The sequence below is a fragment of the Scaptodrosophila lebanonensis genome, unplaced genomic scaffold (assembly GCF_003285725.1).
Source record: "Scaptodrosophila lebanonensis strain 11010-0011.00,11010-0021.00 unplaced genomic scaffold, SlebRS2 tig00000001-arrow-pilon, whole genome shotgun sequence".
Taxonomy (NCBI): domain Eukaryota; kingdom Metazoa; phylum Arthropoda; class Insecta; order Diptera; family Drosophilidae; genus Scaptodrosophila; species Scaptodrosophila lebanonensis.
The window spans coordinates 13514636-13532091 of record NW_022060529.1 but is presented as its reverse complement, the minus strand read 5'-3'; the positions used below and the strand labels follow the sequence as shown (position 1 = coordinate 13532091).

Below are 17456 nucleotides of genomic sequence, written 5' to 3'. Positions count from 1 at the left end.
ATATGTGCCGTATGCTGTCTGTGCACCATTTAAATGAAACTTTGCAGTCAGCACGTTGCAGTTGAGAAATTGCAGCTGCTATTTGCATAGCGATATTTCCCTGATGATAGTCCCACCCACAAGATAAATCTCAAGTCCCCTACAAACTGTGCACTACTCGGCTTCCACTTCAGTTGTGGATTACAACATCACACGCACATTACTCACACACGCAGTGGGCTGCACTGTGGAATAGATAGCTAAAAACCCTTCTCAAATATTGCATTCGCTTATCATCAGATCCCCAAAATACTATTCTGAGTAAAGATGCCATGCTCATGGGTTGCATTTGAAAGCCAATCTTTTCATTAATGGAAACATATCAAAGCTCTTAACCTCAGATAAGGTTAAGGGTAAGTTTACCAATTTACAAAATGATAATAATAGGCTCTAGTTTAAATTGGCCAAAGACAATCCACATTTTTGGTTATTGTTTTGGACTAAAAAAGGATTTGAATTGGAATATCACATATAGAAACATTTAACGAAGACTTCATGAAAATGATATCAGAAACTTCATTAGGGATGTAAGGATTCAAAATTAATATAAGTTTTTATATGAAATTTTTTGAAAATTTTCTATTTGGACATAAATTTTAACTCTGAAATAAAAGCTAAAAGAAAAATCTAAAATCTACACTATAACTTATGGGTAAAAGAGTGGGCTTATTCAAATGTATATATGCAGCAGATTGAAGTATATGAAATGTATTGTTGATCAGCAATACGTGAGAAATCAATCTAGACATTTCCGTCTGTTCTTTTGTACATAGGATCTCCTAGAATTTTGAAGAACTCATTCCATTGTAAACTCTTTTCATACATATTAATGTTTATAAATTCTAATTTTCTATACATTTAAAGTTTATACTTGTAGCACTCTCCCTTTAAAAAAAAAAAAAATATCAAATTGTTTTAAATAAGATATAAAATAATAATACCACCGAAATATTGAGTTATGTCCGAAAACGGGATTGAAATTTAAATCGAGACCATTTATTGTAATTAAGAAAGGCCACTGTAAAGAATTAAGTATGAGAAAAATAACAAGAGAGAACGCTACAGTCGAGCAAGCCCGACAGTGTAATACCCTGTACCCAGGTAAACTTCCGCCACTGAGTTATATGCGCCCAAAGCAGCAAAAAGAGGAAGAAGAAGAGCGAACTTGTTGCTGCAGTTTGGGGGGGTTGTACTGGCGAGAATTTGTTTCGCTAATAACTTTTCTTAGAATTGACCGAATTGAATAAAATTTTGAACAACAGTAGACAATTATATAGAAATTATGTGTGCAAAGTTTGGTTTAGGTAGCATTTGAAATGTGGACGCTATTGACGAAATTCTGTAGCGGGGGAAGGGGGGGAAAATTCAAAAAAATAAAATAAACTCGTCCTTTCTCGGACCTAGGAGAATCTGGATGCCAACTTTGGTTATTCTAGCTTTTATAGTTTCTGAGATCCTCGCGTTCATCCAGACGGACGGACAGACGGACAGACGGACGGACGGACATGTCTAGATCGATTTCTCTCGTCATGCTGATTCAGAATATATATACTTTATGGGGTCGGAGATGCTTCCTTCTGTATGTTACATACTTTGCACAAACCTAATATACCCTTTTTACCCTACGGGTACAGGGTATAAAAATAATCGAAGGAAGCAGTGAGATAATAAAAACCGGCTTAATAAATTCATTCATATCCATTCAATATTTTGGCTATTTGTCCCACTATGCAGATACGTTGCATTGATGATTACTGATGAGCCTGCCCAAATGCTGTTGTTGATGAGCCAGCCAGCGTAGTTTTTTTGTAATTTTTCCTGGCCGTAGGCCCGAAAGAGCGTCTGTTTATATTCAACCATCTATCATACGTTTTAACTGCGCATACAATGCGAGACTAAGACTGGCTCTTTACATAAACCCAATGCACCTTTTGCCGTGTGAATTTTCAATTTTCACAACGGCCGCTGCTCTGCCCCCACCAACCACAACAGCCAACACTTAGTTTATGTTTTCCATCGTGCATTTTCGTATTGTTGGGTCCAGTTATCAGGCGCGGGCTATTTGCAAATTACAGACGCGTTTGCCATTCAATGCCTGACATCTGATCATAATTTGTGATTTGGTGCTTTTCTGACTCCAAAGAAAGCGCGCAAATGCCGCATTGCGCAACCCTTTTGGAGGGGGGAGGGGGAGAAACGCCTTTGGGGCTTCGGTCATTGAAATTTAATGAGACATAGTTTCCGCTACATCGTGCTAAGCTGACATAACTCTCGCCAATGCTACTGTTGCAGAGTGAGATACGTGTGTCACACTTTTAGATACTATGTACTAGTTGGTTCCACTATGTATGCAAAAGGCTGCTAATTAATGCAGCAACATGTTCGCGCATGCAGGTTTAAAAACACGCAGTTGGCCAATAAAGTAAAGCACCATTCCAACAGATAGACTGCTCAAGCTAAATAGTAAAGCAATTTGAAATGTTCACTTGATGTTAAGGGGCTACCTTTAAACCAGTTTTCCAAAGCTAATATTTAAAACTGCGGAGGATAGTTAAAAAACCCGCTAAAACTACAGGTACAAATTGTGAAACTACAGGCAAACGTAAACACCGTATTTATGCATTCACTTCAATATACATATGAGCTCTTCTGTTTTGATTTCCAAACTAAAGAAACTGAGAAGAACCTAGACCTAGAATAGAGAGAATGTTACAGTCAAGTTAACCCGACCATGAAATACCTTGTGCCCAAAAGAAGCAAAAAGAAAAGCAAAAAGAAAAGCGAAAGTTGCTGCAGTTTGGCGTGCCATAGTATTGGTAATAATTATTTTTAATTATTTTGAAACGGTGGTAGGGAATTGATGGAATTTGCCGTCTTTTTTTTCATACATTTTCGATAAACTTGTCTTTTTTTAATGGGTGTCTCAACCGGTATTTCATTACGTGATCTAACTGTTTTGCAAAAAACTTTTTTTTACTTTATATTACTTTCATAAAATATTAATACAAATTATTATTATACATTACGCAAGTAGATAGAGAGGTCAAGATTATATTTGTTTACATGTGAGAGAGCTCAAAAGTTAACAAATATATTTGACCTCTCGAACATGTCAACAAACCCTTATCTCCTTTGACCTTTGGTCGTGAATCACATCCTGTTCCAAAACCTCCATCCTATACTACTAACAAAAGTTAGGCAATTTTTCTACTTTACTAGTTTCTTTCCATGTTGAGTTATAATTGTTAAGAATCTGTTGATTTTCATTATTCTAGAATTTGTGAAATAGCTATTATTTTAATCTTTCCAGCCTGCGGCCTCCACACAAATAGGCGCCTTTGTATTGAGGTGCCATGCCCATTTGCAAAAACTCGCCTACAACGGCGAGCAATAAGACGGCCGCAGATATATCCGCCGATCATGTAACCGAGGCGGCTCAGGTCAAGCGTCAACGCGAGCAAGCCTATTTCAATTCTTACGATTTCGATGCAATCGAAGTGCTGCCCTACGACGAGGACGATGAGGAACCAGCCGGAAGCAATGGAAATGCAAAAGTCAATAGGGGGAAGCATCAAGTGGCCCCCTCCTCGCTATGTGACTCCGCCAGTTCCAGCGCACGTGAAGAGGATGATCGCTGCAGCAGTCGGAGCAGCAGTGGTCGCTCCTACTTGCAACATCGCATTGTTGCTGGCAATCAAAAGTTTTCATACTTGCATCGTTTGGGCGCCTTCTTCACCGGTAGCCACAGTCAGCATCACCACCCCCGTCAGCAGCAGCTGAGCGAACGTGCCTTGCCTCCTGTCCCTACTCCTGTTGCGACACCTGTGGGTGCGGCTTTGGCTGCGACGCCAACAATGGAGCAACGCACCGATAACTTTTTATTGCCACGCGCCATGCTCAAGTATCAAAGGTGAGTTAGTCTCTAAATGTTATCTGTTACTCAAAAATTTCATTAAAAATTAGTTACCATAATAAGATGCAACCCATCCACTGAGAAGTTCACATTTCATCAAAATGATTTTAAAAATAATAAAGAAATCCGTAATAGAAATTGATGCAAGATCAAGAATACAAGACATCTCTAACAAACAAACATAATTTTCCCATTTTAATATTTGTATCTAAATATTGGATAACATAGGTTTTAGGGAGCTCTAGAAACATTTATATTGACCGCAACTAATTGTGTAACCGATAGACTTAAAAGTTGTGTTAAAAACATAAACGTACGCAGCATATAAATAAAATAGTTTCATTTGAAAACTTGTAAACATAAATTTTCTCGGATCCTGCCTTCTTTCGTCTATACAGTATTTAAAGGAGTCAGATATTTATAACATTATATATTTTTTCTAATCTTCTAAAATTGTCTCTGTATATTAGTTAGCCGATTTGTTTGTCACCTGTACTGCAAAAAAGTCTTCCTTATTTCTTGGATATGTCGAATATCCCAGCTTCAATAATACCCTCAAGTGGTTAACATCCGAAAGACCAACTGACTTGTTTGTCTATTTGCATTTTAGTAAGTCATCGTTTTCTAAAGAAAAGTCATTCAGTTTTTGAAGCATTTGTGTAAACAGTTTCCTTTAATATACAAAAGTGTCATAATGTTGAACAAATAAAATGAAATAACGTTGGTTTCTGAAAGTATAATCATTGCATTGCCTTCAATTGATTGCAGCCTTAATTAGGGCGCCGACAATTAACGTTAAATATTCCACATACTATGCGTATGTTTTTTGTTTATTTATGTACAAACTCTAAATGAAGGAGCGAGACAGCAGAGACAACGCGTGACCTTCACGACGACATTGAGAAGGGCCTATCGCTAGCCCAAAACAAATAAACAAATGGCTCGTGTTGCTGTTATTGTTGTTGTTGTTTTAAGCTGTTGATACTGCCGCCTTAATATTGTTGCTGCAATTTAATTATGTTTCATGCCTCTGCTGCTGCTCAAGACTTCATGCACGGCAGCACTTGAGCCGTCAAAGATGCGCGTTTCAATTATGTTGCCGCTGCTTGTGTTGCTCTTGTTGGACTGTCTTTTGCCTGCCTGCCCATCAATTAGCACGAACTTAAGCAGATTAAATCAACGCATGAATTAATTGTAAAGTGTTGCTTTAAATGCTTATGAAAATTGATTTTAAAGTGCTACAAATTGCAGGCATGACGCTTGGACACGTGCATCAAGCATACGCCACATATGCCACTCGATTGTGTGTATGAGCATATGTACGGGTGTGTGTATTTCAATTGTGTGTCAATATCATATCAAATGCAGCCACATGCAGCAGCTGTGGTCGCCACTTTTTTGCCCGCGCGTTAACTATGTAAATTATTGTTGCATTCGCCAAGCGAAGTTCAAGTTGCCGCTTGTCAGCAGCAGCAGCAGCACCGGCAGTGGCAGTGGCAGCAACGGGAGCGGCAGGGAGGCAGGCAAAATGCAATGCGGTTTTTGGCGCCTGTCGTCAGCCTTCACCTCTTTTTGGTGCTGCAGCCTAAGTGGCAACAACAGCAACAGCAGCACCAGAGGTAGTAGAAGTAGCAGAAGCGCTGGCCATGCCAACACCACTTGACTTGCCAAGCACTTGGCATGGTGGCGGTCAACATGACAGCAAAGCAACAACAACAAAAAACAACAACAGCAGCCAGCTGCAACAATTACGTTTATTAATTGAAATTAAAGAAGCCACATACTCATACAAGTATATATGTACATATGTATGTATGCATGCCTCTGAGCCTCTCTGTTCACATGTCTGCTTTGGAGGCCACAAACGCCACAGCCTGTTTGGGTTTGAAATATTTATTGATGAAATAAAATGTTCAAGCCGATCGAAAAACCAAAAACAAACAACAAACAAAAGAAAAACAGCAACAGCACAATAAAGACAATACGAGTATACTATACATATGGTTAAAATTGTTAAATTTATTATGCTATGCATGACAAAAATATTTTAATTGGTTAGCAAATATTTTGAATATTCATCATTTTTATTATACTTATTAGTTCTCTGTATGCCAATCTTTAATAGACACAAATATACATACTTGAATTGATTCAACATATTTCAGAGATGTTTCAGATGCACCTTTTCCATTGTTTGGCTATACTCGTACACGAAGAGCCAATTAAGAGCATCTTGTAAGAAATAAAATGTGCATGGCATTTTGTTACCATTGTCTATCAATATATTGAAAAAAAGAACAATTTGTTAATACATTAGTAAAATTAATTACTCACTTTTTTATTTTTATTGTTTTCATATTTATTTATTTTTGGTTCTAAATATTTGAAGCCAATAATATTGATTTAACATTTATGGCTATAGCTCCTTTAGACAGAACCTTACAAGTTTAAACTTGACATGACAGGAATTGGGCACTCACAGACATATAATGTGTTCCCAGAATTGATAAAAATGTTCTTAGGCTTACGAGACTTATAAAACAACACGAAGAAAGGCAAAAAAAACCTCAACTTACTGTTTCTCAGACATTGAGACATTTTTAGTATACTAAGTCAAATAAGTATCCTTCTGCATGTCAGGAACTAACATTCATTCATTTCATTTATTCATAAAAATTGGCATCATAAATTGGTGTGTATCTATAGCAAGTTAATAATAAAGAGTACAGGTAATAGAACCTTATCAACTTAATTATATATAAAGTGTTTTATGAGTGAACGGACAGTTTCTAATATGTAAAAAAGGGGGGAAACATTTAATCAAAAACCCATCAGGAACTAACATACGTTCATTATTATATCATCTAACTATCGCTTGAAAAAGGCTCTTATAGATTGGTGGCAAGAAATCGTGACTCCGAAACCAATCAGCAATCGGCCTCATTATTCCAAGGTTAAGTCTAAGTTCTTCTAAGCAAAAGATCGCCAGTTTATTCGAAAAACTGGTCATGTCTCCATTGTACTTTGGAAAGAATATAGAATGGTCGATTCTATATGGTACATAGCCCTTTGTTTCCTAGTTGATTTTATGCTTCTGAAATTGGTTCCAGCGAATACAAAAGTATATTGATATTCTCTTTTTGTCTCTGTCGTTCAGATAGTTGTGCCACTTATTTATACACTCTTTGTCCTCGTTAATGCAATCGAAAATTTGAACACTTTAAAAGGGGTTAGATTTTAAAACTTATTTTGTGTTTGTTCAGATCTTTTTTATGCATACACACAATCGGCAACATATCCAAATCGACAACAAAACCAAAAGGCTGAAAATGTCCCAAAATAAATTTGCAAAACAAAATATCAAAGCGCGATTAGTTCTTTATTATTAAAATAATTTATAAAAGGTATTCATTGAACACCACAATGGGGCTTGGACTGGTATTTATTGAAATCTTTGGAGCAATGCAAATTTTATGCCAAACATTTTTTCAGCCACCGTTCACCGCGTTGCCTTCCTTGTCGATTTGAATTGGTATTAAGAAGAAGGTGAAAAAATCCTCACAATGGCATGCGAGGTCATCGACGCAATCAACGCGATATGCCATATTATAATGCTAGCTACTGCTACTACATATTTTGTTTTTAAAACGTGCTGGTTATTACTATTATTGTTTTTGTTGTTGTTGTTGTTTGGCTGCCCTTTCCCAAACACGTTGGCCGACTTCATTGAAAGGCATGCAGTGTCGCTTCGAGGAGACTGCGGATTTTTGGCATGCATTTCATGTGCCTATTTAATGTTTGATTGCAGTCCATGAATTTTAACTTGAAATGTGCGTAATTATATATAAATGTTTAAAAAAAATGCTAGCAATTTTGCACGGCGCTGTCTGCCAATGGTACAATACTCGTTCAAGTGTGTGTGACCTTTACAAATGCGTTTTGTGGCCATTAATGGAAGCATTAAATTTCCGTTAGTCGCATGGTAAGTTGTTGATTATTAAATATTAGTCAAATTAACGTAACGTGTATTCAATATTTAATAAGCATCGCCAAGGCTAAATGTTAGTTATCCATCTTGGCTATTAAGTAGATGTGCCAGTGTCTGAACAACTAAGTAAATGCAGCCGCTATTAAACGCCTGCAGCACACAATCTTGATTGATTCGCATTAGTTGTTCGAAGGACGTTAAGTAATTTTTCATTTTCATATGCATGATACACATGTTAAACTAATTGTAAAGTTAAAAAATAGTTGGGAAAAAAATAAAAAATGCAAAAATTAAAGCATGTGTAATTTTTCTTGGCAACAAGTCAACAACAATTAGTGACCACACAGACTAAGCTAACGGTTCGACCAACGAGGCTTAACATTTTAATTAACACTGTCAAGTGAACAAAATTAAATACATGTGAAAATATTGCAAAATATATTTGTGTAACTATCTGCATACATTCGCACGAGTATCTGCGTGCATACTCAACGATATACTCAACAAGTATATATAAACTGTACGAATATATGCACATACATACATACATATGTATGTATATGATTGTGACAATGTGCTGATAACCTTGTCGATTACAACGAGCCACAACAAATTACAAAAAGCAAGCGCCAAGCCGGCGCTACGCATCGATAAATATCCACAGACTCGAGATTTGAACAAGCTGCCGAATTTAAGCGCCACGACTTGAACTTAATAGCAGACCCAACCCCAACCCCAGCCCCAGCCCGATCGCACCTTATCTTTCACCAGACTTGGCTAGAGCCGGTGCCGGTGCTGGTGCTGGCGCTGGCGCTAACGCGTACAAGAACGAACCGTTATTACGCAACTTGGTCATTGCTCTGAGGCCTGCAGCTTGACCTAGTACCGTGTTCATGTGTGTGTGTGTGTGTGCGTGTATGTGTGTGTGTGCGTGTGTTTTTCTTCAATAACGCCCAACCGACTTTAAGCTGAATGGTAGTGGTTAATAAGAATATAAAAAAACATAATTTCATAATGTCAATATATTATTAAACAAACGAAATATTCATTCACATATTCAAAAAACAACAATTTAAACAAAAATTAAATAGTATTAAATGGTATATTTTATTGATGTAAAGATTTTAAAGAACAACTACAAATATTTCTCTGACCTTAGGAAGTACAGTATGCTTGATTTAATCAAATTGGCAGAGCACTCATGGCCAAAGGGATGACTAAATTGATTATACTTGTTACAAATAATGATAATAGTAATTGATTAATATTTACTTTTAATATTATATCATTTATAACAAAGGTAGATGAATTAAGGTCCCAAAGTATTGCATAAATCCATTTCTATGTATTATTGACTATTTGTTAATATGAATAAAAACCTTATTATGACGTGGAGTTGCTGAATGCTATTTCTATTGAATACTTGATTTTTTGTTTAATAAAAATTACAATTATAAAATTATAAATAAAAAAAAACTTCCATATACTTAATAGTTTTCAATTAAGGCTATTTAATTGCTTGAACTAATTGGGGATGAACGATTAAGAATATTTGTATTACTTTTAGGTCTTTATTTTATTAGGCACTTGTATTGACCCTTAATTTTTACAACTATTAGATAATTATAAAGCTTGCAAAGGGCTCTACTTTATGCGTCCCCTCTTCCATATTTTTCTTAACTACGATCAACTTTATTGTACCAATTGTTCCTATGACAGCCATTTTGATGAAACCTTAGACTAAAGTACATCATAAAACTCCTAAAGATGTACTCATGATTTATAACAATAGGGCTATAAAAAAGTTAAAAAGTTATTTTGCTAAATATAAGCAATGCGGCTTTATATACATAATTTGCATTAAACTTGGACTGAAAGACATGTTAACATGCCAGCTTTAGTGTTCCTAGCTGCTAAGGTTCAAAAGCTTATGCTGACTTGATTATACAAGAATATAACTACCTGAGTAATAAAAATTAGAACAATAACAAACTTTTGTTTGCCTTTAAGCACTTTGTTTTGGCTCTATTTAGTTCGTGTTGAGAAAAAATATGTTGTTTACATAAAAATCCAATTTGTAATGTATGTACAATGGGGAATAACGTGGAATTTTATTTTAATGTTATAGGACGGCCACAAAAGTAGGACTCCACATACATAGGAAAACAGGCAGATGTTTTAAAATAACTAAAAAAGCTTTTTATTTTCCTATATACTCGTAATTGCCTACAATTTTTTAATACTTCTACGACTTGAGGGATATAGTGGATGTTTTAGCAATTCGAAGTGAAATTTCTACACAATAAGAACTCACTTCACATTGTAGCAAAGCCAATTCAAAGGAAGGACGCTATCAGGTCTCCACTTGGTTAAAACTCTGGTTAATCTGAAAAATACAAACTTTTAACAAGACTAGATCTAAAACAAATTTTCAAGGAAAATTCGGAGGTCCTGTCTCTATATTTTGTATTGATTACTAAACTTTACTGATCATTAGAATCAATTTTTTTAAAACTAGCTTTTTAACCAGGAATGTTTTTGAATATATGTAACATATATTTTGAATATTACATAATAAAAAAACTTAGTTTAAAAATACTTTTTCTTAATTTTCTGATTTTATTGATTTTCAATTGTTTATGTACGTTGAATAAATAAGATATGTATGTATATTAATAATTTTGCTGCATACCGACATCATAAGCTCATTTAATAAATTAAAAACCTACTCGTATAGAGTATTTAGCAGCTCTTTAACATACTAAGAATGGCATAAACTATATATTCAGGCATATGCTTATGCGAATTTGCTAAATTGACGAATTATCATAGTGAAAAATATAAATATTTAAAACTTGCGAAAGCTGTAAATAAACGTCTGCACAGAAATACACACGAACGCGTCAACAAATGCTAGCCCGAATTGAAATGCCGTTTAGAACGAGTTTTATTCGATTTTCAACTTCAAAATGTTTTCGTGTATTATTTATTCATAGCCCTCACTTTAAATTGAACATAAACAAATGCGACAAATGCAATCAAAGCATAGCTACACTGCAGCTACTCCTGCAGCAGCACCAGCAGAGTATTTGACAAAAATCAACAAACAACAAAAAATCGAATATTTGCAATGGAAAAATTTGACAAGTTCTCTCTTCTACAATTCAACGAAGAGTCCCGGCGACGGTATGCATAGCTTGTACAGCCGTGATTGAAAAATTAAATCGAATTGACTTTAAAACTACCCAGCACGGTACCTAGAAATAAAATAAACATAAACAAACTGTTAGCCCAATTTTTAAACATAAACAAATGAGATATGAACTGGAAAAACTAACCAAACCACTTTCATTACAAAAAATATAAACAAACATGTGCCATAAATGAAATTTCCCTTTCAACTGGTTGCAGCAACAGTTTTCAATGATTTTTCTTTCTCTCTCTTTCATCTTTTCACAGTGTTGGTCAGAGCGCAACTTCAATGCCATCGAGTGGCTTGAACAGCAACAGTAACAATAACAATAACAACAGTGGAAGTGGCAGTGGCAGTGGCAGCGGTCAGCTGCCGGTGATGTCCAATGCGAGCAAATCGCACGACTGCCCAAATGGCCATGACAGTCAGACGGGTTTCTCAAACGAAATCAAGCCGGGCGCAATATTGGCAGCGGCATCTGCAAATGTTGCAGCAACGGCGGCCGCAGTGGCAATCCCGAGTGCAGTTACTGCCGCTGCTGGCGCGACAGCAAAAATGGTGCCGCCGCCCCGCAACAAGAAACGCTCGATTGCTTCCACTAGCAGCAGCACGCACACCATCACCGACTCGGGACTCGGTAATGAAAGAGCAACAGCTGCCCCAACGGCAGCGGCAAATGCGCATGTGGCACGTCTAAGCTCCTCGCATCAGTCACACTATTCCACCGAAAAAAGCGGTTCGTCCGGTTACTATAGCTCCAATGTGTGCTCCACATACTCGCTGGATGAGCACATCTATTGCGAACCGGTCATAGACATCCTGGATGCCAGCGAGAAGAGTAAAAGTGTGCTGGGGTCCAAGGTGCGACCACAGCTGCAGCTGCCAACGAAAGCGACAACATCGGCCACGGCAGCGGCAGCGGCAGCGGCAACGACAACGGCAGCAACAACGATTAGTCAGCGAGTGGATATGTGCAGTCATGGTAGTCAGCTTGAGGCCGCTGCTGATGCCGAGGCTGATGACGATGACGCGGACGCGAACGCCGATGGCACCAACCACAACAAGTCTCGTGGGAAGCTGGAGCAGCAATCGCAACCCCGCTACAGCGACAAGCTGCGCATTTTGGAGAACAGCATTGAGAATTTGGACAGGCATCTGAAATCCTTTCCCTGCCTCTACGCACAGGAACAAATTACGGATTTTGTGCAAAGTACAGCCGCGCCTACGGCCGCACAGTCGTTGAGCATTGGAGAAAAGCTGCGCTCCTATAACCAGTTGCCCACCATCATGGAAGGCTTTGCTACGCAACAAAAGCAGCAGCAGCAGCGACGGCACAGCTGGCAGGAAGACATGGTGGATGATTCGCTGCTGGACATCGATCTGGATGCCTTTCTGTTGGCCAACGAGCGACGCGCCAGCAAAAGACGCTCCTCGAAAAGGAGCACCAAGGGGGGCCTGGATAATCCCAGCTTCCTGACCGACGAGCAGGTCGAGGAAAACAATTACAAATGTGCCAAATACATAAATTCTTGTCCCGACGATGCCTATCGCGTTGAGAGTGACATTGGGGCCAAGGACGCCGATGTCGAGAGAATGAATGTACCCGAGGAGCAGCCCTACGGCAAGCGGTATGAGGATCAGCTGCATTTCCAAAACACCCGCGAGCTTCTTGAGGATGTTCGTGATAAAATACGCCTGCTGTCACGCTCACGAACTGACCTGCACGACGAACGCTCCTCAGGCAGCTCTAGCTCTGGCTCCGAAATACCCAAGGAACTGGAGTGCATGATACAGACTCTGAAGCAGGAGCTGGAGTCCTACTTGCAGCGCATGAATCAGCACAGCGAGCTCGAGATTCGACAGCTTTGTAGTGGACTGGGGAAGAATCAACATGTTGTCAAAATTCAAAATGCTTTCGAGCGCCGTCGCAACTCCTTCAACCTGGGCACACTGACGACCATGCACGTGAATTCCTATGAATCGGTACACGATGGTGTGGCCATGTCTACGAACGGCGGGCCGGTGAGCCTGCGTGAGCAAATCACGACCATACGATGTTCAAGCGATAACAATTTCAAAATGAAACGGAAGTCCATAACAGAGGTGTTTCCCGCAGCCGAATGCTACATTGAATCCGAGCCAACTTCGAGAAGCGTGTCACGTAATGCCACGCCCACAACACATCTAAGTGTACCGCCTACCGTAGCATTGACGCAGATGCAACGCAACTTGTCCTTTCACAAGCCGGTGCTATCTCACGAGAGGGAAGACAGGAGCAAACAGGAGCGAGACAGCGCCTCCGAGTGGCATCGCAAGAAGCCCAGCATCTGGGAGATGTACTACGGCACTAATCGACTGCATCAGTCCTTGCTGGGAAAGCAACGCAATGGAGAACTTGTCATATCCAGCACGCAGCCCACATTGTCTTATGTGAGTATGGCGTTAATTAAATTCTTGATCATCTATTTTTCAAGCTTGTCGAGCTTCAAATCAAGTTAGACCAGCACGAACATCTAACATGTTTCCAAGAAATAAGTGCCAATATGCTTGATTAGTAGCTGTTTCTACAACTAAATATATCCTTAGTGAGATAAATTTGGGCACAACAGATTAGTCAGGAAAGCTTAGCACTAGTTATTTATTTGAATTAATTCTTTATGACCTGGGATTTTTTTAAGTATTTAGTATTTATTTAAGATCTGTCCCTGTTGCACAATTATTATTAAATTTATGATCGCTTTGAAATTTTCAATCATGCTCCTGTCCTTGTCCTGATGGTTGCGGTGTGCTTCAAACAAAATGCTTACTCAGGAACGAACTCCCATTGTGGGATTCCGGCTAGCTCGATGAGCTATGCCAGGCCCCAGCTTAGATATTTGAAGCTTCCTTTAGTTTTGTTTTTAAGTCAGACATACGCGTAGCATTGAAGAACTTGAAAGATCATAGGAAAGGAATTATTGATTTGTGATCGCTTTCCACTCAATGCATAAGTATCTAGTATCCTAGACCATACACATGTATGCCACCATTTTGAAGATATTGCCTTAAGATTCTTGTTGACATACACATAAATGCAAAACTCAAAGAGCATATATGACTCAAAAGAGCATATATGATTATTATAATTATCTGGCTGTCAACATATTTTGTCGCAACTCTTCATCAAATGACCAGGCTTGAATGAATTCTTAAATATACGAGTATTAGCCATTGTTTAACTTGACCCACCAAAGCAGACCGTAAATTACCAGCAATTTATCAAATTATCTTATTTAACTTAATGCATATTCGAAAAGGGGGTAACATGCCTCCAAATGATGCGCATCGACTCATCAATTTGCAATAAACATGCACTTGCTTATTTAAATGAAAATACAACGGCATCGATTTCTGCTTTTTGAGTTTTTTTTTTTTTTTCATTTAAGTCTCTTTCCAAGCACATGTGGCCGCGTATTCGTGCAAAATTTTATTAATTTTATCCTTGGCCGCATTGCGTCCGATTTTGGTAGCATTGGCAGCAGTAGCGATACCAGCAGCAGCAGCAGCAGTAGCGCTCAATTATTCAAGTGTACAAGTGTTTGTTATGCATTTCGTATTTGGAAGAGTGCTCGACACCCACACCCACACCTGCACAACGCAATGCAATGCGCTTAAAATGCACGTTGCGCATGCGCAGGTGAGTTCGCAACTCGAAGCACTCGCATTGACCGTCACTGTTAGCGTCGACGTCGCCGGATGAGTTGTGCTAGACGTCATCAGAGTTGACGCCATTGTACTTATTATTATTCGATGAGCGCTATTCTATATCTGTATACACACATGCACTTGTATGTAAATGTATGATTATAGCGTCGTTAAGGCCTTTTGATTTGGCAATACTTTGCCAGCATTATGATTAATGATGTGCGTGTGCCGAGTGCTACTGTGTTATTTGTTGCCAAGGCACGGGCATGACTTCTGAGGCTAAGCTTTGCACTCGCATGCCCAATTTATTCTTGGACATATGGCATCTACATATATCATAGTTAGTTAGCCATTTGACATAATTGAGGACAGACTCCAATTAATTTAAATAGTAAACTTGTAAAGCTGGAATTGTTTTTAGAAATTTAAAAATGTATCCATTTAATAAAGTAATATTCATGATTTCGTTGAAAAACATACTTTCTTTTGGCAGACTGATGTGAATGAATCCAAAATCTTGAGATTAACTTTACTCGTCTACATACATATATCTCTATATACATATGTATCTAAGTTAGTTATCATTTAAGTTAGTTATCAAAGACAGACTCGATTAATGTGAATAGAGATCTTATAATGCTTGCACAGTTTTTTGAAATTTAAAAATGTATGCATTTAATAAAGTAATATTCATGATTTCGTTGAAAAGCATACTTTCTTTTGGCAGACTGATGTGAATGAATCCAAAATCTTGAGATTAACTTTACTCGTTTTATTCTTGGACATATAGCATCTACAAACATATATCTCTATATACATATATATCTAAGTTAGTTATCATTTGATATAATTGAATCAAAAATCTTAAGATTGACTTTACTCGTTTTTGAAGGCTAGGATGTGCTATTTCATCTAGTTTATCTTCATGGCTACTCTGTTTATGTTTATCTTATATCCGTTTGGCGCCAACTTTAATAACCTGCAGGAATCTACCTCCATTAGTTTCATAAGAATAGAAAAGTTGAATTAAAAGATATTAACAATGTTTTGTGAACTAAATTGTGAAAAAACAAAAATACAGGAAGCGGAATGACGTACCTTTTATTTTAGATAATTATAATAATAGTATACTCTTTTACGACTTGTGATTTTTGAATGAAGCTGCAAAATACATACACGATAGAACTCGATATTTGTATTTGAATTGTCTCCCCCAAATTTATTATTTGTGATAGTGATGATTTGTTTATTATAACCATTAGTATTTTTAATCCTATTTTTTAATGCCTTTTTCTTAGACTGGTGTATACCCTTTCAAAAACAGAGTATAAGAATAGCATAATTAATCAAAACAAAAGTATAATTTAAATAAGAAGGCTGTTTTGTTTTTTAATTTAGTTTCATTGGGCTACTGTCAAGCATCCTCATTATCAGCTGCGCACTCGTTTGAATATTTGTATTTATTTGTTTATTTTGTTTCATCGTTAATAGTTAAAACTTAAATCCAGAAAAGTTTAATTGAGACTTAAAAATGTGAAGAGCCCCCGCCGGAAACAATTCCATAAAACGAGCTCTGTTTACTGTACACATTTGTTCAATTCATGCGAACTCTTATAAAACAGCAGCTGTTGTTACTGTTTGCCAAAACACTTAGACCATCAGGGTCGAGACGTGCAAGTGTTTGCATAGCTTCCGTTCTCCCCAAACAATTCAAATTATACATTATTAACACCTTAAACTGAACGGTTGGATTATGTAATATCCGTTAAGCAAACTAGGCAACTATTTGCATGCATGTCTAGAATCTTAATGAGTTTTCACTTTCAATGCCACGCATGCATATATGTACATATATGAACTACAAGTATATGTTTATACATATGTATATAAGTATATCTATTTTTGCTGAGTCACACAGTTTGCAAGCACGCGTCATCGGTTTATTCACCTTAGGTGGAATTGGTACAATTGTATTATGGCTCTATGGTCATACATATGTATATATGTATTTAATTTTCATACATATGTACATACATACTAGATGTAGATATGAATGCATTTATAAGCAGTGCATAAATGTGGGATTTGAACTTGAATACCATTTTCAATGCTTTCGGTGCAGACATTCGTATGATCACCCAGCCAGAAAGGGAAAGAGAAACTGTACTTGTTAACCTTTAAATTCCGTTAAAAATGCAGGCAAGCAGCATCTTGCTGTAGACAAAGCAGACTGACTAGCTGACTGACCGTCCGACTAACTAAAAAACTGTCTAGCTGACTAGCTGACGGACTGGTCAGTTGATTGGCCATTGATGTTGTTGCGCGATAAAATCCCAAGATAAAGCAGAGCCACAGACAGCCACAGCGGCATGCAACAAGTTGCGACCGCCACTGGGCTCTATATGAGTAGCTGGCCACAGAAACCGGTGTCGAGCTTGTTGTCCTACAGTCAACAACAGTAACAAGTCGTCTGACCTTTAAGGACGTTTGCAGCAAGGAAGATGCAAAAAAACAAGCTGCACAAAAGCAACAACAATAAAAGAAACAGAAGCTGCCTTACTGCCTTACTGGCTTTTCGCATGCCAGACCCGAAAAAAATAATACAGAAAACTCGTCCGATGGCAAATGGCCTGCGGCGT

At 37.8% G+C, this 17456-nt stretch overlaps 1 protein-coding gene across 2 annotated transcripts in view; it reads left to right on the top strand.

Annotated features, from left to right (window-relative positions):
• The window catches only part of LOC115620039 (homeobox protein prospero), a 43435-nt gene that overhangs the window by 15343 nt on the left and 10636 nt on the right, over positions 1-17456 (top strand). For both annotated transcript variants that reach the window (XM_030513154.1, XM_030513155.1), the window contains exons 3-4: positions 3350-3949; positions 11400-13563. In XM_030513154.1, coding sequence (XP_030369014.1) covers positions 3393-3949; positions 11400-13563 — 2721 coding nt within the window. In that variant the 5' untranslated portion in view covers positions 3350-3392. The remainder of the gene's footprint in view (positions 1-3349; positions 3950-11399; positions 13564-17456) is intronic.